We start from the raw sequence: 24,809 nt of genomic DNA, 5'->3' as shown, positions 1-24,809 counted from the left end.
ATTAGTTAGAATACACTGTCCTCTAAACCTTGTAACTGTTCACTGCACCCCAGAGATCTTACCTTCATTTTTTCCTGCATCATAAACTGTGTCGGAACTTTCCTCAACTTTTGGGCATAAGGCCCCAGACAACCTAGGGAAGGACTTTTGAAGTTAGGGTTAACTCTCTGTGGACCTGTAGTACATAACCTAATCTGCAATTTCTTTTACAGGGGTTTGATTTGGGTTATGCCCTACGTCAGTGACTGTATATATGTAATCTATTATTAGTGTTGCGTGGTACTTCTACCTTTTAGTAGTCAATTTTCATAGTGCTATTTTGCCATAAATAAATAACTATTTGTATACATACTAATTTGTGATTCCCATTGTGTGTACTTGTTGTGGATCCTTTACAAGCTCACCACCTCTTGAGACTTAGCCTAGACCCTCATCACTGCTACCTTGAACTGGTTTGTCTACAGCTCCCCAGAGTTGTCCCTGTCACAATATAGGTTGACCTTCTAAACATCTGTCCACCAGGCCAGAGTATAGAAAATCTGTCCTAACAGTGGGTCCATAGAAAATTGAGAGAAAGTTGCTAAAAGAGCAATCTTTCCTAACAGGAACCACACAGCTTCAGGAATATTACCCCCACATAGAAAGTCACACGCCTGTCTGGCTCTTTTACTTTTACATATTAGAGACTAAGTAGCCCATTTTACGAACTATCAAACCTGGTCCCCGAAAGGCTGATGACTGCAACAAGCTGGATCAAGACCTATAAGCTTTACTGATCTTAAATGAGATATATTCATAATAACTCTCTAAACACATTGGTTAGTTCAAAGTAATACTATCTAGAGAGGTTATTTCAATTCCCTCCTAAGAACTGGCCTTCATTTCTCAATTATAGCTACTACTAGGTGAGCCATGGAAAGTTTAACTATTGCTTGTTTATCTAGGTTTAGCAAGGCACTCCCACACCCTAAACGTATAGAGGGAACATTCCGCCTAACAACAACTTCTTGCTGACTTTAAGGATGATACCAGTATGGGCTTGCTGTCAACTCCTTCGACCCCAAATTCTTCACAAAGGTCCAAAGTTAGAAAACAAATACTATCTCTGTATGAAAATCTTTGGAACTCTTGAATAGATCACAGAAAAAACATGATAACAAACAGACATCAGCGGGGTATAGTGGAGCGATCTTCAAAGTCAAAACGAGTTTGACTTAAATATGACCATTGAGGTTGGAAAACACAAGTGTTACACAGAACCACTGCTAAATTACCGGAATATACAGAGTATGTGAATGTATACGGGAATGGTGCTTCAAAACTACATGTACCACGGACCTCTTAAGTTTCCACATTTACTAAGCCTCCAGTAGTATTATGCAAACTTACCACTCAGTTCCCTCTCCTTTGTTGCTCTATATTAAGCACTTTGCTTTCTCCCCTTAGCCTCTCCCCATTACCTCATCAATCACACCACTCATTTGACCGTTTTCTCAAGGCATGCACCCTCTTTAAGCTCACCTTCACATTGACTCTTTTCCCCTGGTACAGCTTAGATTTACTTGTCCTATTTTTGCTCTCTCACATATGTCCCATCTTAAGTTTCCTTTATCTTACTCTACTTGCGCCTCTCACTCGTTTCTGCTTTGCAATTCACAGTCTAAACCACCTTACTCCCCCTTTCCTACTAGTTCTGGTATATCACTCTCATTGAAGATAATAACATTGAAGATAATAATACATCACCTAGTCCCCAGGCTGCTGCGGCTGCCATGCGTGCCATTTTGGCTTGCGTTTCTTCTGCCACCTGGGTCCACTTCTCACAGCACTGCTGATGCAGCTGGCCCCTACAGAAAAGAACAACAACATCAGACAAATAGAACTATGCTGGAACAGACTTCACAAGGCACAATTAGGACAGTTGTCTTTTCCATGCATTTTTCCTAGAGTAACCTATTCCTCAAATAGCATTTTCCTTGTATGTCTTATTGTTCACAAAATATTGTTTATAATTTATTTTTTTGAAATATTTTTCAAAAATCTTTACATGCCAGCATAGGGCAGAGGTTACACGAGTCAAAGAGACAGGGGGCATGAGGCTGAGGAAAGGGTTTGCTGGAGTTTCGGTTTTGCTCAAATTTGATATCTATAGGAGATTTGTAATGCACCATTACAGTCTAGTTTTGGAGCAGTATTGAGAATTATGTTCACAACATCTTTATTGGCAAAAAAAAACCCTCCTGAAAAAGGAAAGTTTATAGAGAGCTTTCCTGAATTGTGATTTTCACCTGTTCCGTTTGGGCGCAGATTGATTAGAAGGTACAAGTAACCTGTAACTCTTGTTCTCCAGCATAGGTCTTGCATGGATTCACATGCTCATGAATATTCCCCGTCAGGCTGGCAAGTCTCAGTAAAAATAAAAAGCTGTTTCGCTTTAGACTGAAAACTTCTCATGTCCTCTATAACCAATCAGTGTCCTTTGGTCATACTGCCCCCAGCCAATGACACTCGTCCTCCTAAGCTCCACCCCTGGTGGCCATCTTCAGATTTGGTAGTGCATGTAAAGTGGCACTATGACAAAAGCCAGAGAGGGGAAGCAGGGAGGGTTTGCAAGTGAATTCATGCAAGACCCATGCTGGAGAACCACAGTTACAGGTAAGAAACTTGTACCTTTTCCAGCATGGGGTCTTGCATTGATTCACATGCTCATGAATAAGATCACACATCAGTACATATACACAACCACAGGAAGTGGCAAGGCTTACAGAACAAATACACTTACCCGTGAACAGACTCGCCTCAAACAAACAGAGTGCGTAGCAAAGCTTGGCCGACCCGGGACTCCTCCCTGGAATCCCGGTCGATGCAGTAGAATCTTGTGAAGGTGTGGGCAGACCTCCACGTAACAGCCCCGGAGAAAACGAGCAGGGGAACACCAGAGAGAAGCGCAGTCGTTGCTGCAATGGCTCTGGTGGAGTGGGCTCTTGGCTGGCCTGGAAAAGGTCTGTTGGCCAGGCAATGACAGTGCATGATGCAGCCGGAGAGCCACCTGGATATGGAAGCCTTAGTTAGACAAGGCCTTCCAGTGTCCCACAGGTCCACAATTGACGAACAGCTGAGACGTCTTTCGAAAATCCTTTGTGCGTGCCACATAAAACTTCAATGCACGGGCAACATCCAGCAAATGCAACACTCTTTCATCAGAGGTAGAAGGGTTCGGAAAGAAAAGTGGCAGAACCAAAGGCTTGTTGAGATGAAAACCCAAAGGAACCTTTGGCATAAGGGTGGGATGAGTACACAGCACCACCTTTGCAGCGTGGAAGGTCAAGTAAGACTGCTTGCAGGAGAGGGCCTGGATCTCCCAGACTTGCCTAGCCGAGGTGAAGGCCACCGGGAAAGCAGTCTTCTATGAAAGAAACTTCAGAGGGGCTTGATGCATCGGTTCAAATGGAGGCCCCATTTGTTAAAACCACGTTCAGTTTCCAAGCCGGGGCAGGAGCCTTCACTGGTGGAAAAGTCCTGAAGAGGCCCTTGAGGGGGAAGGAAATAGTACATCTTCCGTCGAGTGAGGTTAGATCATACTTGGGGAAATTCCCCTCACAAAAACTTTGAGAGTGGTAACTCAAGTTTAGGCTAAGGTGCTTGCCGACACTTGAGGTAATAGGCCCAAAATTGGGGATTCCACTCGAACTACGCTTATGTAGACTTTGTGGGAATAAAATGGGAGTCCATTGAGCATTTGGTTCTAGTATTGAGCATTTGGTTCTAGTATGCTCGTTTATAGCTAACAAAAGGATCTTAAGTTTTAAACACTATATTAATTACTCCTCAATGGCTTTGGTAGATGAGCTATGGCAGAGATTTATGTTGACCGCCCAATTGGGGCTTACGCTTGCACTAACTAAATTCTTGATGGAAATATTTAACAGAATTAATGGGATAATGGCTCCGGCTAAGGCTGTTTGAGAGCTGCTAACTGAAATGTGCTAGGAGGGGCGACAGTAACCCGGCACAAGCAATTTGTATGCAGTGTTCTCTTGTTCCTCATCAGTGTATGTATTGACCCTTATGCTAAATGTCAGTTTAATATAAGTGGGAGATATTGTTTTGTTGGTAGCACTGGATTTTATGATGGAGCAAGTTGTTCCTTGTTGTTGTGATGATTGTTTTTTCTTTTTATTTCTTTTATGTCTTTTTATTGTGGATGGTACTGTGTAAAAGTACATTGTGTACTAAGAACACAATAAAAACATGTTCTGCTATCAAGCAACCCTTCAGCACATAAACCCAGCACAAACATTTACAAATAAGTTACATAAAACACATCACAGTTGTCAATTTACAAAATTGATATAGATAAAATAAACATATTCTGTGTATGCACACCACTAAAATCTCGAATTCCTAAAAATACAAACATTATAATCCAGCTGGCAAAAGAAGCAGTTGAATTCATAAAACTAAGTATTGGTCAGCCCAATATCAATCCGCTTTAAAACTTCTTTCCCGATATTGTGGGCTGCAGCAGATATGAAAACAGACTCCGCACCGTACAACAGGGTCCAAAATTGGTCATATTTAATCCGCTCGAGATGCATGATAAAATAACTATATCCCCTAACATAATAAGATTGTAATGAGGTACATAATGTTAATATGTGTCGATTTGTCTCAATGCTTTTTTCTACAAAAATGGCACAATCGATACTCAAAAGCAATTATTTTCCATGCCTCAGTATATTCCCCTACTGGAAGTATGTTTAAGGGCAGATGTAAGATAAAACGCTTAATTTCAATTGAACAGAATTTGGTTAAATAGGGGGCGCTGTTGAGCAGCCGACTTAGATGGCTTCCTAGCGTCGTCGCTCCGCATATCGGCGAAAAGATCCTGTTGGCGGCGGTGGTTCTAGGTGCTCAGACGAGCCGCAAACAGTGGAATATGCACCTTCAGCTGTGAGGCAAAACTTGATTTCCTTGCTACGAGAATGTTGGGCTTTAACGCTTGTGACCGCCGCTGCGGCCTTCCTGCTGCCGGAATCGGGTGCGTCTGGGACCTCTGTTGGCGGTGCGCAAGCCTGGCCACTGGGAGGAGGCTGTTTCCGAGCGCTAGCAGAGGCAATCCTACATCGACCCCCCCCCTCCTCCTGTACCGACAGGTCTTCATTTTATGATTGCACACAAGCTCACTGGACACTGAGTGCGCACTGATATCCCCGCTGGGAACCCCCCGGTTGCCGCGACTGCCAGGGCAGGCTTCTGGGGTGCCAGCCATGTGTCTCCCTGCATGGCTGCTTGGGGCCGGATAACTCGCTCATCACGTTGCCGGAACGGTGAGTGCTCCACTCCCTATCTGCGGGACCTGATATCCTTGATTGGAGCGAGCTGTGGCTGTTTGCTCTGCCCAAGCTGTTGCTGTGGATTGCCTGAGCCGCGTCTGATCTCATGAGGCCGCAAGGGTTTTTCCTTTTTCTGGCCCACGTGTTCTGACAACACTGTAACACTGGGACTGCACAAGAAACATACCGTTCAGGCATCAGCCCAGCTCCGAAGTGGATGGTGGCCTAAAACTGGCGATCAAAATCGCTGCCCTGCGAATGCCACTGCTAATTCACTGTGCTGGGCTGAACTCCCTGAGGCTTCCGTCCGTGAAACCGAGTGCATCAAATAAACTCATAGAGAATTAACCTCTGGTCTGCGCTATGCCCAAATAAAAGGAACACAATTTAGAGGGCAACCCCACTTCACAGAAACACAGCGTGCACCCTCGGTGAGCTGGCGACCCCCTATCTCTCATCCTGCCCATCTTTTCTCCTCCTCGCAGTGTAAGATTTGTATACCTGTACAACATGACAAAAGGGGGCAGCGGGGGAAAAAAAACTGGGGCTATGGATACATTTTCAAAGGCGGTCCCCGAGGGAGAGACCGGGACGCCGCATACATCTCCTCCTGCCCAAGATTCAGCTATCACGGCCCCACCTACTGACTTAACACATATGATGGAGGCTATAGCCAAAGGCTTTGCGTCAGCGCATGATAAATTGGATGATATTACAGCTAATTTAATTTATTTATATTTGGAGAGGGCACTAGCAGCCCAAGGGCATTGAGGCGCTGTTGCATGAATTTGGCTTAGCTACAACAGGGTTACTTATTTTAGTTACAATAGATCACTTAGCTCATGGTTACAGTGAGCATGGAATACAATTTAGGAACACAAACAAATCGGGTTACAGTTTTGGTTTGTCATTCAGTTACAACGAGAGTTACCCCATGTGTGGAGAGGAAAGGGCAATGAACATGGGTGATAGCACCCAATGCTATCTACACAAACAACATCTCTCTTATTGCTTTCCTGAAGGCAGGATGTGACTCAATATTCCTAATGTAGGGTGGTAAGGAGTTCCAGTAATTCGCTGCCAAGACCGGGAAGCTAGAGCCTCTTGCACAGACTCTATGGGTCTTGGGAGTGGAGATCCTGTTGGTATAACAGATCTTATGGATCTTGAAGAGGAAGGCTTAACTATTCTTTGAGCAAGGTAAAGCGGTTATGGAAACATTTATGCGTCAGGGCGAGAGTTTTAAAAACTATCCTCTCTTTAATGGGGAGCCAATGAACCTGCTTTCTGGTTTCCAATACGTGCTCCCTCTTGGAAATGCCAGTGGCCGCCCTAAGGGAATTATTCTGGACAGTTTGGAGTTTGGTGATATTGTTTACAGACGTTCCTACAAAAAGGGCATTACATTAGTCCAACCTAGACCCAATAATTGCTCTAGCAATCGTGAGACAGTTCTGTTTGGACAGAAAGGGTCTGGCTGCGTTTATCAATTTGGAACGGTACGCTGAGGTGGATGCAATGGCATTAACCTGCCTGTTCATAGAGATGTCAGAATACAGGTAGACCCCCATGGTCTTTACAGCTTGCGATACTCGTACTGGAATTTAGTCAATCGTGACAGAACTGTATTGTTTGTCAAGTTTCCTGAGGGTGACAGAAGATCCAATAAGCAGAAGTTTGTTTTTTTCACCGTTAAGGCACAACCAGTTTTCTGCCATCCAGGTTTGGATGGTGGAGTACATGAACTTAAGGGTTGCCATGTCAGCCTCATAGTCACCGGTCAAGGGGATGAGGACCTGCGTGTCATCAGCATAGTTGGTATATGTGATGCCCAAGGCGTCCAAAATGTGAAACAATGGCCTTATAAACAGGTTGTACAGGGTGGGTGAGATGCAGGATCCCTGAGGGACACCACATTTTATGTTGTTTGGGTGGGCACAGGCTGAGTCAGAGAAAACTTTCATAACCCTTTCTTGAACAAACAAGGTGATCCAGGCAATGGCTTTAGGGGAGAAGTTGGCAGCGTCAAGAGAGATGGTGACAAAGGGTCTACCAGGTCAAACGCTGTGGACAAATCAAGTAGGAGAAGGAGATCAGGTTTGCCTGCATCTCGGAAATCGTTCATTTGTTTTTTTAGGTCCAACAGTGACGTTTCGGTTCCATGTCCTGGAAGGAATCCTGACTGCCGGAGGCCGAGCAGATTGTTTGCTTCGAGGAATTTCTGGACTTGCAGATAAGCTGCCTTGTCAAGAATTTTTAATAGGAAAGGGACTGTAGTGATGGGTCTATAATTCCCTGGGACAAATGGGTCAAGAACTGGTTTATTGAGGAGAGGGTGTACCCATGCATTCTTGAGACCAGTAGGGACATGGCCTGACTGGAAGAAGCATTAATAAAGGCTGTAAGGAACGGGGCCAGGGTAAGGGCGCAATCTTTAATAAGTTGTGCTGGACAAGCGTTCACTTTGCAAAAGGAGGGTTTGATAGATTTAAGGAGGGTTATAACGTCTGTTTTGCTCATTTCCTTAAAGGTAAATGAGTGGGTGTCACCAGTAGTGATGCTATCCTTGTGTTAAACAAAGAGGCTTTAGCTTTTATTATGGCAGCTTTATATTCTTTAGAGACAATCTTAAAGGCCAACTTAGAGGTGTCATTACGGTTAGCTTTCCAAAGAGAAAGCAATGTCCTTTTCCTCGCACGTAGCTCTAGGAGCTCTTGGGAAGACGAGGAGTTGGAGTGCTTGATGCGCTTAGCTTTTCTTTGGGTCAATGGGTGAAGGCATCAACTGCTAGAGTGATGACAGATTGTAGGCATTGTCCAGAATTTCTGGGTTAGTGGAGAAGGGGGCCTGAAGGACCGGCACTAAGAGGTAAGGTAGGATCTTTTCCTTAGTGAGCTGGTAAGAGCTTCTGGTGAGCGCGTGGGGTGAGGGGAGTCCGAGTCTGATAGGAACCTTCTGTGGTACTGAGTTCAAATTGAATGGCATGAGGGTCAGACCAAAGGATGGGGGAGATATCCGTGACAGTGATGGCACAGTTATGGTGGGAAACACAGTCCAGGGTATGGCCTTTCAAGTGAGTAGGTTCCATGATAGCCTGGAGCCCCAAGGTGGAAAGTGCTTTCTTGAGGGAGGCAGCTTACGAATCGTTCGGATCATTCCGTCCTAGGTTAAGATCTCCAAGGAGAATTGATTGGCTGGTTTTCTTCAGACTATCAGACAGGACGTGAATTAGGTAGTCTTGGAAGTCTGAGACTGGCCCTGGTGGTTGATATACGATATGTAGGGCAATAGTGCAGTTAGGTGACAGGTTGACCTTACGAGGAAGATATTCACAGTTGTGGCCAGGTTCCCCTTCCACCCTTCTGACATAGATGGTGTTTTTAGCTATAACAGCAACCCCATCTCCTTTCTGGAGCGAACGATCTTGCCTAAAAATAGTATAACCTGGTGGTATGGCAAGGGTCAGGGCGGGCCGGACTCTGCAGTAAGCCAAGTCTTGGTAATAATCAAATGGTCAATGTTATAACTAATGATGAGCTCATGGACGTCCAATGCGTGGGCAGGGGGAGAACGGGTATTAATCAGGGCACACTTGAGAGAAGCATTTGGTAGAGTCCTAAGGGTGGGACTAGGTCCAGAGCTTTCAGTATTAGGTACAGGCAGATCAGAGATCACAATGTTGGGCACATGCAGTCCAAGCTCTGCAGTCTTAGGGACAGGCAGATCACTAAGAATGTTTGGCATAGATAGATCAACCTTGGTGGTATCAGGATCAGGCAGTTGAGTATTAACAGTGACTGGCACAGGCAGATCAAGCTCTGCAACAACAGGGACAGGCAGATAAGATTTAACAATGTTTGGCATGGACAGATCAACCTTGGTGGTATCGGGAGCAGGCAGTTGAGCATTAACAGTGACTGGCACAGGCAGATCAATCTCTGCAACAGGGACATGCAGATAAGATTTAACTATGTTTGGCATGGACAGATCAACTTTGGTGGTATCAGGAGCAGGTAGTAGAGCATTAACAGTGTCTGGCACAGGCAGCTCAAGCTCTACGACAATAAACAGATCAGCCTTTTTAATATTAGGGACAGGCAAGTCAGCGATACTAGCGATTGGTGCAGACAAATCAGGAATCATAATATTTGGGCCAGGTAGATAAGCAATCGCAGTGTTAGACGCATACAGTTCAAACTCTACAGTATTAGGTACAAGCAAATCATTGTTAACTGTGTTTGGCCTAGGTAAATCAACCATTGTGCTAAGCACATCATGGGGAGCGACCATTTGGTTATGTGACACAATGGGGGGATGAGGTGGCACATTCTGAGTCAAGTTAAGTACTGCACCATGAGGTAGAGCAGGTACAGAAGTATTAGGTAGCCTATGGATAGGCAATACGTGGGGCGCAGTCATTAGACTGTATGGCGCTTTAGAATGAATGGCAGAGGCATGTTGCAAGTCCCCATTCACTCAGACGGAGCGCATCCAAGTAACTGCTTTCACCAATGAGTACACGATTGTACTAAATGCGGTCTGAGGTACTGGCGGAGGTTTGGAATGGTCCGGTATTAGGATCTCAACGGGATACACAGGGAAATGGGAGTGCCTGTGATTCTTGAACATAAGCTATGATTCCTGCCATGTATCGGCGGAGCATGACTTGCGTGGGAATTGGAACGGGTGCGTGCTCTTAGGCGTGCGCTCTAGTATGAATGGGGATATGCGAAGGGGTAGCTTGCTGGGCAACATGGGGGCGGGTATTGGTAGCATAACGGGCGCCATTGACAGAGAATGCTGCTTACCTTGAAGAGCTGGCGGCAGGTTTCTGCGGGCAACAGTGGCAGTCAGCAGCCTCGAGCAGCAGAGAGGTATTGAGGCCTTTCCCCTTGGCCTTAGGTAGTGAGGCCTTTCCCCTTGGCCTTAGGTAGTGAGGCCTTTCCCCATGGCATTCATCCTGCGGCTTCACCTGTCGGTCTCCCCCCTTTCCCTTTATGGTGGGAGGGGAGGAGCAGGCAGACAGGGAAGGTGAATCACAGCCTGCCCTCCGGTGCGGTTTCAAGCATGAAGAACCTTGTTGATGGCCATTGCTACAGCAACACTAGTGGCCATTTTGTTGAACTCGCGTCGCCTCCATGCACTCACAACTGGCGAAAGAAGTGGTGCGTATAAATGAAGCGGAAGAGAGAATCGGGGTGACAGCAGCCAATGTGGAGGTTACTGGTTAAAGGTAAATGTCACGATCACGGAAGAACAATATCCAGATAGTTGGGGTCCCGGAAGACTCACTATCTGGGGGTATGTAGCAAGTCGTGGAGCATCTACTTGAGGATCTCTTGGGGGGCTCACAATTGTCGCCTTTCTTTGCGGCAAAACGGGCCCACTGTGCCCCAAAGCCAAAACCCGTAAATTTCCCCAGCCCAATTATTGCCAAAATATTAAGCTATAGAAACAGAGACCATTTGCTGCGCTTGGCCAGGCGAAAAAAAGGAGATGCATCTCGGATGTCGGAACAATCCGGATCTTACCAGACTTCACGATAGAGGTTGAGCAAGAACGCTGGCAGTTAATAGGGGTCAAGAAGATGCTGTGCAACGTAACATTCAAATTGCAATACTGTTCCTGATGTGTCTCCGATTCCAATTTTGAGGCAAACTCTATATCTTCACAGTCCTGAGTGAAGCAGTGAAGTTCATTGAAGCCAAGATCCTGATTGGTGGCCCAGAGGAAGACCCTCCTGTGGAACGTTCACTTGGTTGACTGTTCTCTCTCCTCACAGTGTCAAATGGCTCTGTCTATGATATGAGAATACAGTACCAGCCTCAAGTCCACCGGCGCTGCAACCACATGTGTCTTGATTACATTTAATATAAAGTGCCGAAGCAGCAACAGTTAGTCCCACTGCGATTGCTTGGTTTACTTTGGAACTGATAGTTCTTTTGTTGCTGGGGGGTTCGGGCTTTGGGAGGGAGGGTGGGGGTAGAGGTTGTATCACACTGCTGGTTGGGGGTAGCAGTGAGGGTGGGTCGGGAGGGGTCAGGATCCAAGTAAAAAAATGTTCTTTGGGCATGCCTGAGTTTAGGTTGCACAGTTTGTATGAACAGGGTTGGAAAACGAGGAAATATCTTGGCAATGGGGTACACAGGTACTATTGACCCAGGTGGTACAGACATTGATACAGTATTGACATTAGATTGCCACTGAAATACGGTTGAATGTAATGTGCTGGAACGTTAGGGGGTTGGGGAATTTCACCAAATCACGGAAATTGATGGCCTATGGTTCTGCCATCAGATATTGGATGGCGCAAATATTATTTATTGTACTGTGCGCCTTTCTAAGACCTGTCTGAAAAGGCTTTATCAGATCCCTATCTTCTGCCCGTCCAGGGAATTTTTTTTAATAGAATAGACGGAAATATTTTCTGGCTTGAGTCCAGCATAGCCAGTAAACGATTATCTTCTTGCATAAAGTATATCGATTTTTGAAAATACACGGATGAGGAGAGACCTTTGCCAGCTATTGGAGATAGTACCACTAATCTCGTTAAAAATGTTAAATATAACTTCAGCCGAAAACAATGGATTTGCTTTAAATAGGACATTGGGTATGCCATCCAGCCCTGGAGCTTGTAAGGCCTTGAGGTTACCTATAATAATAACAAGATCGTCCAGGTCATATTTCAGAGATGTTTCGTTCAATCTGTCAATATGAAACAAGTTACTTACCTGTAACTGTTGTTCTCCAGCATGGGTCTGGCATGGATTCACATGCTCATGAATATTCCCCGTCGTCAGGCCAGGAATCCTCGGTATAGAAAAAAAATCAGTATCAGTTTTGTTTCTGATCTGTCTTTCTTAGTAGTAACCAATCACTGGTCTCTGGGTCAGACTGCCCCCAGCCAATGACTGCCCTCTCTCTAAGCCCCGCCTCTGGCAGCCATCCTCAGATTTGGTAGCACGTAAAGTGGAAGTATGACCAAGTGAAGAGCCGCAGAGGGGTAGGCGGGAGGGTTTGCATGTGAATCCATGGCAGACCCATGCTGGAGAACAACAGTTACAGGTAAGTAACTTGTTCCTTCTCCGGCATGGGGTCTGGCATGGATTCACATGCTCATGAATAAGAGAATACATAGCAGTACACACATGCACAACCACGGGAGGTGGCAACAGGCTCAACATTAAGCAATACAACAACTCAACATTAAGCAACTCTTACCTCCTCACCAGGCTCACCTTAGGCGAACAGGTTGCGCAGCACTGCTTGGCTGACCCTGGACTCCTCCCTGGAGTCCCAATCGATGCAGTAGAATCTTGTGAAGGTGTGCGTCGACCTCCACGTCGCAGCCCTGCAGATGTCTAGCAGGGGCACACCAGACAGGAACGCTGTGGTAGCAGCGATCGCTCTGGTCGAATGGGCTCTTGGACGGCCGGGCAGCGGTCGGTTTGCCAACCGGTGACAGTGCATGATGCAGCCGGAGAGCCATCTGGAAATGGAAGTCTTCGAGAGAGCCTTCCCTTGATTCACAGTCCCAAAGTTCACAAACAGCTGTGACGTCTTCCGAAAACTCTTCGTGCTGTCTACGTAGAACTTCAGCGGTCTAGCTACATCCAGCGAGTGCAAAGTCCTCTCGGCCGGCAACGAAGGCGACGGGAAGAAAACTGGCAACACCAAGGGCTCGTTGAGGTGGAAGTCCGACGGCACCTTGGGCATAAAGGAGGGGTGCATCCTCAGCACCACCCTCGTGTCATGAAAAGTCAAGTATGGAGGCTTGCAAGATAGGGCCTGGATCTCTCCCACTCGTCGTGCGGAGGTGATGGCCACGAGGAAAGCTGTCTTCCATGACAGGAACTTCAGAGGCGCCGAATGCATAGGATCGAATGGGGCCCCCATGAGCCTGGTCAGCACCACATTAAGCTCCCACGCCGGGGCAGGAGACTTCACCGGCGGAAATGATCGGAATAGTCCCTTCATGAATTCTTTCACGAGGCGATGAGACCACAAGGACGCCCGTCCCGCAGTCCTGGTATATCGGGAGATTGCAGCCAGATGTATTTTGATGGAGGCGTGAGCCAGTCCAGCTTTGGCCAGCGACAGTAGGTACGGCAGTACTTGAGGGGCCGTAATCCGCAGAGGGTTAATCTTCTGTGCACGGCACCAGAGAGAGAACCTCTTCCATTGATGTCCGTAGTACTTGAGAGTTGAGGACGCCCTGGCCTTTGCAAGAACCTCTCTGCAGTCGGCCAGGATGTCGTACCCTCCAAACTCTAGTGGACATCTTGAGCTGGTTGATGAGCCAGAGCAGCAACGGCAGCGGAGGGAATGCATTATGAAATAGGCCGTCCCAGGGGAATGAGAAAGCATCGCCCATGCACCTCGGCTGGGGGAACCTGCTGGCGAACCTCCGGCACTTGGAATTCGTCGCCGTCGCAAAGAGATCGATTTGGGGTTCGCCCCATCGTCGGAAGAGTCGATCCACTTGATCCTGGCGTAGCTCCCACTCGTGGCAAGAGCGCAGCTCTCTGCTGAGTGAGTCGGTGATCGTGTTTTTTATCCCTGCCAGATGAAGAGGCACCAGAAACATCCGTTGGGCGACGGCCCAATGCCACAGTTCCTCCTGCTTCCGGATGTAGAACATCGTGGTGGTGTTGTCGGTGAAGATCCTCACCACCTTGCCCTTGAGGGACGGAAGAAAAGACCTGAGGGCCCAAAACACTGCGCGGAACTCCAAAATGTTGATGTGGAGTGACTTCTCCTCCGGGAGCCAAAGGCCTCTCGCGTGAAGATCTGCGGAGTGTGCTCCCCAACCTTCCAGGGAGGCGTCCGCCGTCACCGTCAGCTGGGATTTGAAAGTCTGTGCCCGCCGCCAGATGGGAGCGGGTACCCCACCACCGGATCACCTGACGGAACGTCTCGTTGAGAGGGATCCTGTCCTCGAAGCTGCCCGTCGACTGCACCCAGCGGGCGTCGAGGAACTCTTGTAAGGGACGCATCCAAAGCCTGCAAAGGCGCACCAGATAAATGCAGGAGGACATCATCCCGAGGAGGGAATTGATAGATCTTACCCTGGCCATGTCCGTGGCCAGCAGACGCTGCACCTTGCCCAGAATGGTCCTGGTCCTTTCCTCCTATGGCGAGGCCAGCCGCGCCACTGTGTCGAGCTTGGCTCCCAGAAACAGGGCAACTTGCGACGGAATCAGGAGGGATTTTGGAAAGTTGATGGAGAATCCCAGGTCCGTGAGCAGCTGGACAGTCTTCGCAGTGTGCTCCACAGCGAGTTCCCTCGTCCTTGCACGGATGAGCCAGTCGTCCAGGTAGGGGTAGATGTGGATTCCCTGTAGGCGCAGCCGTGCCGCCACCGGTGCGAGGCACTTGGTGAACACCCTGGGTGCCGACTTCAATTTGAACGGGAGGGCCTTGAACTGGTAGTGCCACCCTTGGACCACAAACCTGAGGAACTTTCGGTGTCTTTTTAGAATGGGGATGTGGAAGTATGCATCCTCCAAGTCCAACGACGACAGGAAATCGCCCTCCTCCAGCTGTCCCAGCACGTGCTGGAGGGTGACCATACGGAACTTCTGCGCCTTAATGTACTTGTTCAGTCGTCGTAGGTCCAGGATGGGGCGCCATCCTCCTGTCTTCTTTTTTACGAGGAAGTACCTTGAGTAAACTCTGGAGCCCCAAAGCCTCTTTGGGACGAGCTCGATGGCACCCTTCTTGAGCATCGCCCTTACTTCCAACAGTAGTTGAGGGACGTGATTTTCCTTCCTGGCCATGGGTGGAACGCAAGGGCACTTCTTCTGAAACTCGAGGGCGTGCCCTTGGGCCAGGGCATCCAGCACCCAGCGGTCAGTGGAGATGGACTCCCACACGCTGACGAACCTCGCCAGCCGGCCTCCCACCGGGTGCTTCGGCGGGGGCCCGACCCCACGGTCGGTTCAATCTTGTTTGGAGGCCGCCTTGCCTCCTTGACCTCCCTGTCGACGACGACAGGCACCACTTGACTTGCCGCGTCCCCTGTAGGCTTCCTGGGACGAAGATCTTGCCGCGGTAAGTGGAGGAGCCATTGCCGGATCCCTTGGAGGCACCTTGTCTGCCTCCGGAGCTCCGAAAGGACGGCCGTCGTTGTTGGAGCACTCCCAGTGCCCGGGCAGTCTCTGTGTCCATCTTCATGGCCTGAAGGGACTCATCAACCGCCTTCCCAAACAGGCTGTTCCCGTCGAAGGGCATGTCCAAAACCTTGGTTTGTACGTCCTGGCGGAAATCCTGGGCTTGAGCCATCCTCGTCGTCTCAAGAAAACGTCGTTGCCCAACTGACAGAAACCGGTGTCGGCGATGTCCATAGCCACCGTGATGGCGTGGTCCGAAGCAATCTCCCCCTCCTGTAGGATTTCAAGGGCCTCAGCCCTTTTGGCGTCCGGAAGGAAGTCTAACAGAGGGGCGATTTTGAACCACAACTCCCTGTCGCAGCAGGCTACGATAGCCAGGGCGTTGGCCGCCTTGATAGTCGTCGCTGCGGTTGAGATGATCCGTCGTCCTATCGTGTCCAACTTCCTGCCCTCGCCGTCCGGCGGGGAAGTTGATGTCGAGGCCGATGCCCCCCCAGCTTTCTTCTTTACCGCCGCCGAGACGACCGAATCCGGGGTAGGTTGTGCCCGGAGGAACAAGGGGGCAGCGTCAGGGACCCGGTACTTCTTCTCGTACCGGTCCCTCTTTGCCAGCACCGTGGCAGGGTTCTTGAGGAGGGCGAGCCAGATGTCATCAAGAAGCGGTACGGCGAGGACCGTCTTCCTTTTAGCCTCGCGCCGTTGGTAAAGGAACCCTTCTTTCTTTTCTTCTGGGCAGAGCTGGAAAAGCTTGGATGCCCTGGAAATCATGGCATGAAAGGATCCGATCTCGTCGGGCGGGGACACCCGAGCAGGGGGTGACGGGGGATGACGGGGGACACGTCCCGTCGTCACCTCCGTCGTCATCTGTACCTGTCGTAGCCGTGTCTGTGCCTGTATCATCCCCGTGGGTAGTAGACCGGGGGGAAGGCAGAGCAGGCCGCAGAGGTGGGAGAGGTGGCGTAGGATGCGTCCTCCTCCTCTTATGCGGTGGACTCTCCGAAGGTCCTGGCTCCGGTTCCCTCGTCGGGTCTGGCTCAGGTACCTCCGTCGGAGGAAGGGGCAACTTTGTCCTTATCTCCGAGCATAAGGACTGAATCGCTGACAAAATGGCCACCGAAGTGTCCTGCGACGCCGGAAACGACGGGCGCGAGGGCTCTTGAGGAGCCTTGTCGGCGACACCGTCGCTCTCGTCGTCGCCCTCGTCGGGATCCCTCCCGATGGGCTGGGCCTCTTCCACGACTTCGATGAGCTCTTCTTTAGAGGTTGTGTCCGTATCCACGATGGCCACCAGCCCCTCCCCCACCTTTTCCAACGAGGACTTTGTGGGGGTTTTCTCAATGGGCCTGAAAGACGACTCCCTCCGCGGTGGCAGGGAGACTCTGGGTCCTGAGGGTGCCTCCACTGGTGTAGCCTCCACAGGCTGAGCCAGGGCTGCGGCGACATCCTCAATCGAGGTCTTAGCAGGGTGAATTAAGGCCATTGCCACCTTCTGGACGCCTGGGGCCTTCACACCTTGGGGGGAGGGTCCGAGCCTCGCTGTTAATTGTTTAGAAGGTAGTAGTTTCTTACCTGTAACTCTATTTCTCCAGCGTTGGTATCTTTCATGGATTCACATGCTGTGAATATTTCCCCGTCAGGCTGGGAAACCTCAGTAACTTTAACTTAGCGTTTTCCTATGGAAAACGTAGACATTTAAGTGTCTTATCAACGTCCTTTTTGGGTGCTTTAGGCCCACCAATAGGATGTGTGGTATAAATAGCCCCGCCCCCGCGGCTTCCCTTCATATTTTAACCACCAAAGTAGAGGGAACCCGAACCTAGGTTTGCCTGCAGGGGCGGCCGGCGGGCGCATGTGAATCCATGAAAGATACCAACGCTGGAGAAATGGAGTTACAGGTAAGAAACTACTCCCTTCTCCAGCACTGGATCTTTCATGGATTCACAAGCTGTGAATAGATTACATAGCAGTACAACCAATTAGTGTGGTGTGTGAAAGGCAAACCAACAACCAGTACCTAATCACATACATGAGATAAAACCCCAGCAGTAGATAAGTACATAGAAAACAAACAACCGAAGCTGCAGGGCCTACCTTATTGGAACAGGTGTTGCAGGGCCGCTCGCCCCACCTGCACATCATCCGAATGTTGCTTCCCCAGACAGTAATGCCTGGTGAAGGTATGTGGGACTGCCCAGCAAAGGTCCACCAGCGGTATACCAGACCACAGCGCCATCGACGAGGCAGTGGACCTCGTGAATTGAGCCTTCAGAGCACTCTGTAAATGCTTTCCAGCTTTAGCATGGCAAAACGAAATGGCAGAGGAAACGCATCTGGAAAGTCCCTGCTTGGAGATGGCCTGCCCCCTGTTGGATGGGCCATATGCCACAAACAGTTGCTTCGATTACCTAAAGTCCTGAGTGCGATTCAGATAAAACTTTAAGGCCCTCTTAACGTCCAGAGAATGCAAGGCCCTTTCTGCTGGCGTAGATGCATTAGCAAAAAATGAGGGTAAAGCAATAGATGCAAGTTTATGAAATGCCGTTGGCGCTTTCGGAATAAAGTGCGGGTTAGTGTGCAGAAGAACCTTGTCCTTCAGAAACCTCAAGTAAGGAGGGTCAATGATCAATGCTTGTAATTCCGACATCCGCCTGGCTGAGATAATAGCCACCAGAAACGCCACTTTCCACGAGAGGAACTTCAATTAAGCCGTCGACATAGGTTCAAACAGAGGCTTCATCAACGCCCAAAGGACATTAAGCCTCCATACCGGTGCAAATTTCTTCACAGGAGGAAAAGTCTGAAACAACCCTTTGAGGAAGTGTTTCACCAAACAATCACTGAACAGTGGGGGCAGCATGGAGTTTTCTCATAAACCTAGAAATCGCTGCCAGATGCACCTTAATGGATGACAATGCTAGGCCCCCTTCCACCAAGTGCAACAGGTACGGGAGAACCTGCGCCAGAGAAACGTTCAAAGGATCAACTCCCTGATGCCCCTTACACCATTCACAGAATCTCGTCCATTTATGCCTGTACGAGACATTCGTAGAAAGCGCCCTCGCTGCCTCCAAAATCCATCGACATTTCTTGGGAGAGTCCTAAATGCCCGAAATCAGAGTGGTCAGGAGTCATGCCGCCAGGCTGAGAGATGTTGGATCGTGATGCCACACCCTGTCCTTGTCCTGAGACAGGAGATCCGGAGCCGCCCCCAACCGAATCGGCTCTTCCACCACCATCTGCAGAAGGTCTGAGAACCACGCCTGCCTGGGTCAAAATGGAGCCACTAGAATCATGAGCGGGAACAGGGGAAACGCATACCTGAAGAGCCCCGTCCACGGTACGGAAACGCATCCCCCAAGGACTCTGGATGAGCCCCTCTGCTGGCAAACTCCTGACACTGCTCGTTTTCCCTTGAAGCAAAAAGATCCAATGGAGGATGCCCCATTGCCGGAAGAATCTTGATCCCTTGAACCAGAGCCCAATGCCAAACGTCCTGTGCTTCCTTCGACAGGACTCGGGAATGTGTGACCCCCATGTTCTCTTAAATAAAACATTGTGGTGGTATTGTCCGTCAACACCCTCACCACCGACCCGTGGATGCGCGGAAGAAACGACTTTAGGGCCCAGTGCACAGCCCTCAACTCAAGCACATTGATGTGGAACATAGTCTCCACCCGAGACTACAGGCCATGCACCTGCGAGCGGTCAAGGTTTGCCCCTGACCCCAACTGGGAGGCATCCGCCACAATCGTAAACTTGAATTCTGGTACCAGCAATTACATTCCCCCCCACCAGATTGTTCGTGCATGCCCACCAGCAAAGGGCGTCAACCAGATCTTTGTTGATCACCAGCTCGTCTGACCACAATCCTCAACTCTGCAACCATCTGTCCGCGAGGAACTCTTGCAATGGCCACATGAAGAGGCAGCAATTGGGCAGAACAACAAGTTACTTTCTTACCTGGTAACGTTCTTTCAATGGGATGTTCCTCCGACGTATTCCACATCTATGACAGTAATCACCACAGCTATGCTGCCTCAGAAATTATTTCGGCGTAGGTGTCCTGCGTCGATGATATCGATACGCTGTCCTCTAGGGCCTCCGTCGAGGGTTGACATCACCGGATTTTATATCTAGGACGCACGGCGCCCGTAGCCTCATTTGTAGTTTTTCCCAGAACATGTGGAACCAATCTTCTGCCAGTATGACTACAGAAAGCCTTGCGGAAACGTAAGCTGTAATCGCATAAGAAATTCTGTAGAGGGGCAGGCTGGGAGGGTGCGATTTGGAATATGTCGGAGGAACATCCCATCGAAAGAACGTTACCAGGTAAGAAAGTAACTTGTTCTTCGAGGGGATTGTGTCCTCCGACGTATTCCACATCTATGACAGACTCCCAAAGCAGTACCAATGTATGGAGGTGGGAAAAGAATTTAGAATTTCATAATGCCCAATTAAATTGCAGAATAGAGGACCGCCTTGCCAAAGGCCAAATCTTGCCCATGGATAGCATCCGGGGAGTAGTGTTTTAGAAAGGTATGTACAGAGGCCCATGTGGCTGCTTCACAGATGTTACGAATGGGAACACCCCTCTGCAGAGCAGTGGAGGCAGCCACACCCCTAGTAGAATGGGCCCGTAAGCCTACCGGAGGGTCCTTACCCGCCAGATGGTAGCATTCAGAGATTGTCAAGATAATCCATCTGGACAAGGTCTACTTAGTAACAGCTTGACCCAAACGCCTTCCAGTGTATCCTACAAATAGCTGATCGTCCACTCTGACCCGGGACATGCGTGAGATGTAGAAACTTAAAGCTCTCTTAGGATCCAACCTATGGAGCCTGTACTCTTCCTTACCAGGATGCGGAGGAGGATAGAACGCCGGAAGAATGACCTTCTGGCTCAAATGAAAGTCCGACACAACCTTCGGAAGAAAAGAAGGACGAACCGTAAGGACAACCCTGTCCTTATGGAACACCATGAAAGGTGGCTTGGCGGATAGTGCCTGCAACTCACTCACTCTGCGAGCGGAAGTAACCGCAACAAAAAATACTGTTTTAAAGGTCAAAAGTCTCAAAGGACAAGAATGTAAGGGCTCAAACGGAGCTCCCATTAGGAATTTCCGAACTAAGTTCAAATCCCAACCGGGCACCTGGAAAGGTGATGGTGGAAACACATTAGTGAGCCCTTTCAGAAACTGAGAAATCAAAGGAATCTTAAAATAAGAACACTCCTCAGACGAGCGCTAAAATATGGACAGCGCCGCCAGGTAACCCTTAATGGTACCCACTTGCAGGCCCTGTGGGCTAACGAAAGCAAAAAAGATAGAACCACAGGAATGGCATATGAAAAAGGATCTACGTTCTTAACCCTGCACCAGTCGCAGAACTTTCTCCAATGGCAATGGTACAGGGACTTTGTTGCGGGCCTTCTGGACAAAAGCAACACCTCCATCACGTCTTCAGGGAGGTCCCAATCCTTATACCTCAACCTTTCAGAAACCAAGCATGAAGGTTGAGAGACTTGACCTCTGCATGGAGAACCTGACCCCCTCCCTCCCGTGAGAGCAGATCGTCTCGGTAGGGAAGACGGCGTGGAGGGCAGATGGACAAGTCGAGAAGGTCCGGTTACCAAGTTCTCCTGGCCCATGCCGGAGCAATGAGGAACATTCGGGAACCAAATCTCTGTAACCACCGCAGCACTTGCAGAATGACGGGGACTGGAGGAAACGCATACAGCAGTGGGAAGAACCACTCCACTACGAACGCGTCCCCTAAGGGTCCTCTTGGAGGAAATTCCCACAAGCAGAATCTTTCGCACTTCCGGTTGACATCCTGGACGTTGGAAGAAAACCATCCTGTTCCTCCCCTTTGCGAATATGTTCAGCCGCCAAAGATACACAATTCCACAAAGTGTGAGTGAATCTTGCCAAGGCACAAACGGAGTTGGCTGCCTTTAAAGCCATACCCCCAGATAAAAACACTTTCTTCGCCGAACCGTCGAAGCGCTCGTCGTCCCTATCAGGAGGAATGGTAGGGTACGACGCCCGCTTCGCTGGGGCCGTAGCTGCCTGCACCACCAAACTCTCCGGAGTGGGGTGCAAAGACAAGTAGCCGGCGTCGCCACTGGCTGGACGGCATTTTTTCGGCAACAACTTATTCACTGCCGGGAGACTCTCCGGAGCAGTCCAAGCCGCCGCCACCCTTCTTTGTAAGGCCATATGAAATGGCAGCACCGGGTCAGTGGGTGGAACTTGGTCCAAGATATCTGTCAGGTCATCCTCCAGAAAATCCGCGGGTGGAGCAGACCACCCCAAATACTCCATCACCCTCGACATGAGACGCCTGTATGAATATTCGGCATGAGTACCAGGCTCAGGCCTGCCAAATTCAACCTCCGGGAGGTGTCCAGACCACTGGCATCATGCAAAGATTGACGCAGGTCTTCCAACTGGCTATGACCAGACAACAGTTCATCAGGAACCTCCTGAGGAACCAAACCTTCCACATCCGACCCTTCATCCACCTCAGACATATAATCCAGATGCTGGCACAAATCCCTGGGTGAGGGCACAGAAAAAGGCTCAAACACAGGTGTCACCGACTTACTCAGGGCCTTCCTCGATGTATCCACCGGTCTCCGGGGTAACTCCGATAAAGCCTCCTCAAAAGGCATCGAGGGCGTCGACGGAATCTGCGTCGGCGCCGAGCGAAGTGCAGATGGCTTCGACAAAGACTTTGAGGCCGGAACCCTGAGCGTGTCCTTTGACGGCCTCGGCGCCGATGACTTCCTCAGAGGCGGAGCCTCGAGAGAGTCCCTCGATGGAAATGGCACCAATGGCGTCGACGTCTCTTAGAAGACCTCACAGGCTCTGACGGTCTCAAGGGCGTTGAGGACCGGGACCTGAAGCGGGCATGTTTAGAGCGATCTACCTTGTCCGATCGGGACCTCGATGGCTCCCGATGATCGCGCCGACCGCCCGAGCCCGAAGGCGTGCGAGCGGTGGCCCTAGCGCGTTCCCTGCCAGCTTCTCTCGAAGGCGTGGACGGAACGGAGCCCTGCGATTCAAAAATCGCCATCATCTCCTTACGAAATGTGTCCCATTCCGCTGGAGAGGAATGCTTGTTGGGACAAGCTACCCGCCGTCTGGCGGTGTCCTCGGACGGGGAAGGGGACCGGTGATGGCGCTTCCGGGAGTGCCTAGAAGAGGCAAAGGAATGGCGGGAACCACTGCGGGACCGAGAACCCCTGGACTTACGCCGACGCGGAGAGTCGCCCCTCGAATCGTCGGTCCAAAGCCCAGCGGATTTTGACTTTCGGGGTTTGGAAACCCTACAGCAATCGTCACAATCATCGGTGCCGTGGTCCTCGCCGAGGCACCAGAGGCAGACGCAGTGTGGGTCCGTAAGCGACATCTTGGATCCGCAGTCCCAACACTTCTTGAAGCCTGACCCCGGGAGAAGAAGATGAAGACATGATTTTTCACAAAAACCAAGAACAAAGAACCGATTCAATCAGGAGAAGAGCCGAGGCGCGCCGAGTTTCCGAAGCGAACACGTTCGCGGAAAAAAAAGAACTGAGGCTACGGGCGTCGTGCGCCCTACTTATAACATCCAATGACGTCGGCACAGCTGTGGTGATTACCTGTCATAGATGTGGAATACGTCGGAGGACACAATCCCCTCGAAGAGGGATACACGATGCCATAGCTCCCAACAGCGACATGTAGCTTCAGACCTACACAGCTGCACCCTCCTTCCATTCACTTGCATTGGCACGCAACTTCCGCACATGCTCGTCGGAAGGCTTCATCACATTTTCTGGGTAAGAAACTGCACCCCCAGAAATACCAACTCCTGGACGGCGTCAAGAAAGACTTGTCGAAGTTGGCGGCAAATCCCAGTCGTTGCAAGAGCCGCACTGTTGCCACGATAGACTCTCGAGCCCTTCCCTGCGATGATCCTATCACCAACCAATCGTCCAGGTAGGGGTATACATGATGACTTTCCCGCCGGATGAAGGGTGCCACCGGAGCCAGACACTTTGTGAACATCCTGGGGGACGACTTCAGGCCAAACAGGAGGACCCGAAACTGACACGTGTCCTCTCCTACCACAAAAGGCAGGAACTTGCAGCGTCTCTGCCGCATAGGGATGTGAACGTAGGTGTCCTGCAGATCCAACGAGGCCAGGAACTCGCACGGCTGCGCCGACCGGATGACATCCTGAAGGGTGAGCATCGTGAACTTCAGGCGTTGCAGAGTCTTGTTCAACGCCCGAAGATCGAGAATAGGCCTCCACTTGCCGTTGGGCTATTTCTCCACAAAGTACCGGGAGTAAACCCCCAAGCTCCGCTCGGCCACAGGAACTGGTTCTATCACCCCTTTCTCCAGCATGAGAACCACCTTCTGCTGCAGGATTGGAAGATGCAGCTCCGGTACATATATCGACAGAATAGGTACCGGAGGACTCCTCAACTCCGAGTGGCCAAGACGCACCGTGTCCAGCACCCAGCGATCCAACGTTATTTTTCTCCACTCGTCGACGTGTATGGCGACCCTGCCCCCCAGCAGTTTGTACAAATGGCAGTCATTGTTGAGGCTTAGATTGCCTCCCCTTAGACGCAGTGGGCTGCAATCTCTTCTTCCGCTGAGCCTTGAAGTCCATGCATTTCTGTCCCGACTGGACAGACCGCCTATACCCTTGCAAGGAGTAGCCCGAGCACCCCTAACCACGGTCTCTGGTGGAAGCAAACCGTGCATTCCCTGATGTGCCCCGAAAGGAACGAAAGGAGCACTCACTCTGCAAGGAACCTAAGGATTTAGCTGTTTCTGTGTCCTCCTTCATACCTCATCGATCTTTTAGGGCCTCATCGATCTTTTCACTGAACAAGTGTTCGCTCTCACAAGGCATGTCGATGACTTTATACTGCACATCTGGCCGAAAGTCAGTGCACTTTAACCAGGACTGGCGCCGAAGCACAACCCCATTGTTAATCTGTTTAAAACCTGACACTGCCAGGTCCACCGCTATATTTATGCTGTGGTTGGAGGCCTCCTCCCCTTCACGCACCAACAGCATGGCTTCCTTTCTATGTTGTTCCAGCAGATGTACATGAATCGGAGCCAGCTTATGCCACTTTTCACGATCATATCAGGCCATGATAGCCAAGGAATTTGCAGCCTTTACCGTCGTAGCACCGACCGTCAAGACCTTCTTTCCAAAAGCGGCCTGTCGCCTAGCCTCACTGTCCGGCAGCGTAACGCATTTATGCTGGCTTCTGGCTTTTTGGCTGGCCGCTGCCGACACCACAGATTCCGGCGAGGGCTGCAACACCAAACAGCGAGGGGTAGGCTCCGGAACC

General features: G+C 50.0%; 1 protein-coding gene across 4 annotated transcripts in view; it reads right to left on the bottom strand.

The window, feature by feature from the left end:
* The window catches only part of MTOR (mechanistic target of rapamycin kinase), a 2,476,747-nt gene that overhangs the window by 1,455,753 nt on the left and 996,185 nt on the right, over positions 1 to 24,809 (bottom strand). For all 4 annotated transcript variants that reach the window (XM_069609933.1, XM_069609934.1, XM_069609936.1 and 1 more), the window contains one exon: positions 1,747 to 1,847. In XM_069609933.1, the coding sequence (XP_069466034.1) occupies positions 1,747 to 1,847 (101 nt within the window). The remainder of the gene's footprint in view (positions 1 to 1,746; positions 1,848 to 24,809) is intronic.

Source organism: Ambystoma mexicanum, chromosome 8, assembly GCF_040938575.1.
Source record: "Ambystoma mexicanum isolate Mex_15411 chromosome 8, UKY_AmexF1_1, whole genome shotgun sequence".
NCBI classification, from domain to species: domain Eukaryota; kingdom Metazoa; phylum Chordata; class Amphibia; order Caudata; family Ambystomatidae; genus Ambystoma; species Ambystoma mexicanum.
Note: the sequence above shows the minus strand (reverse complement) of the source record. Positions and strands in the feature narration are given on the sequence as shown.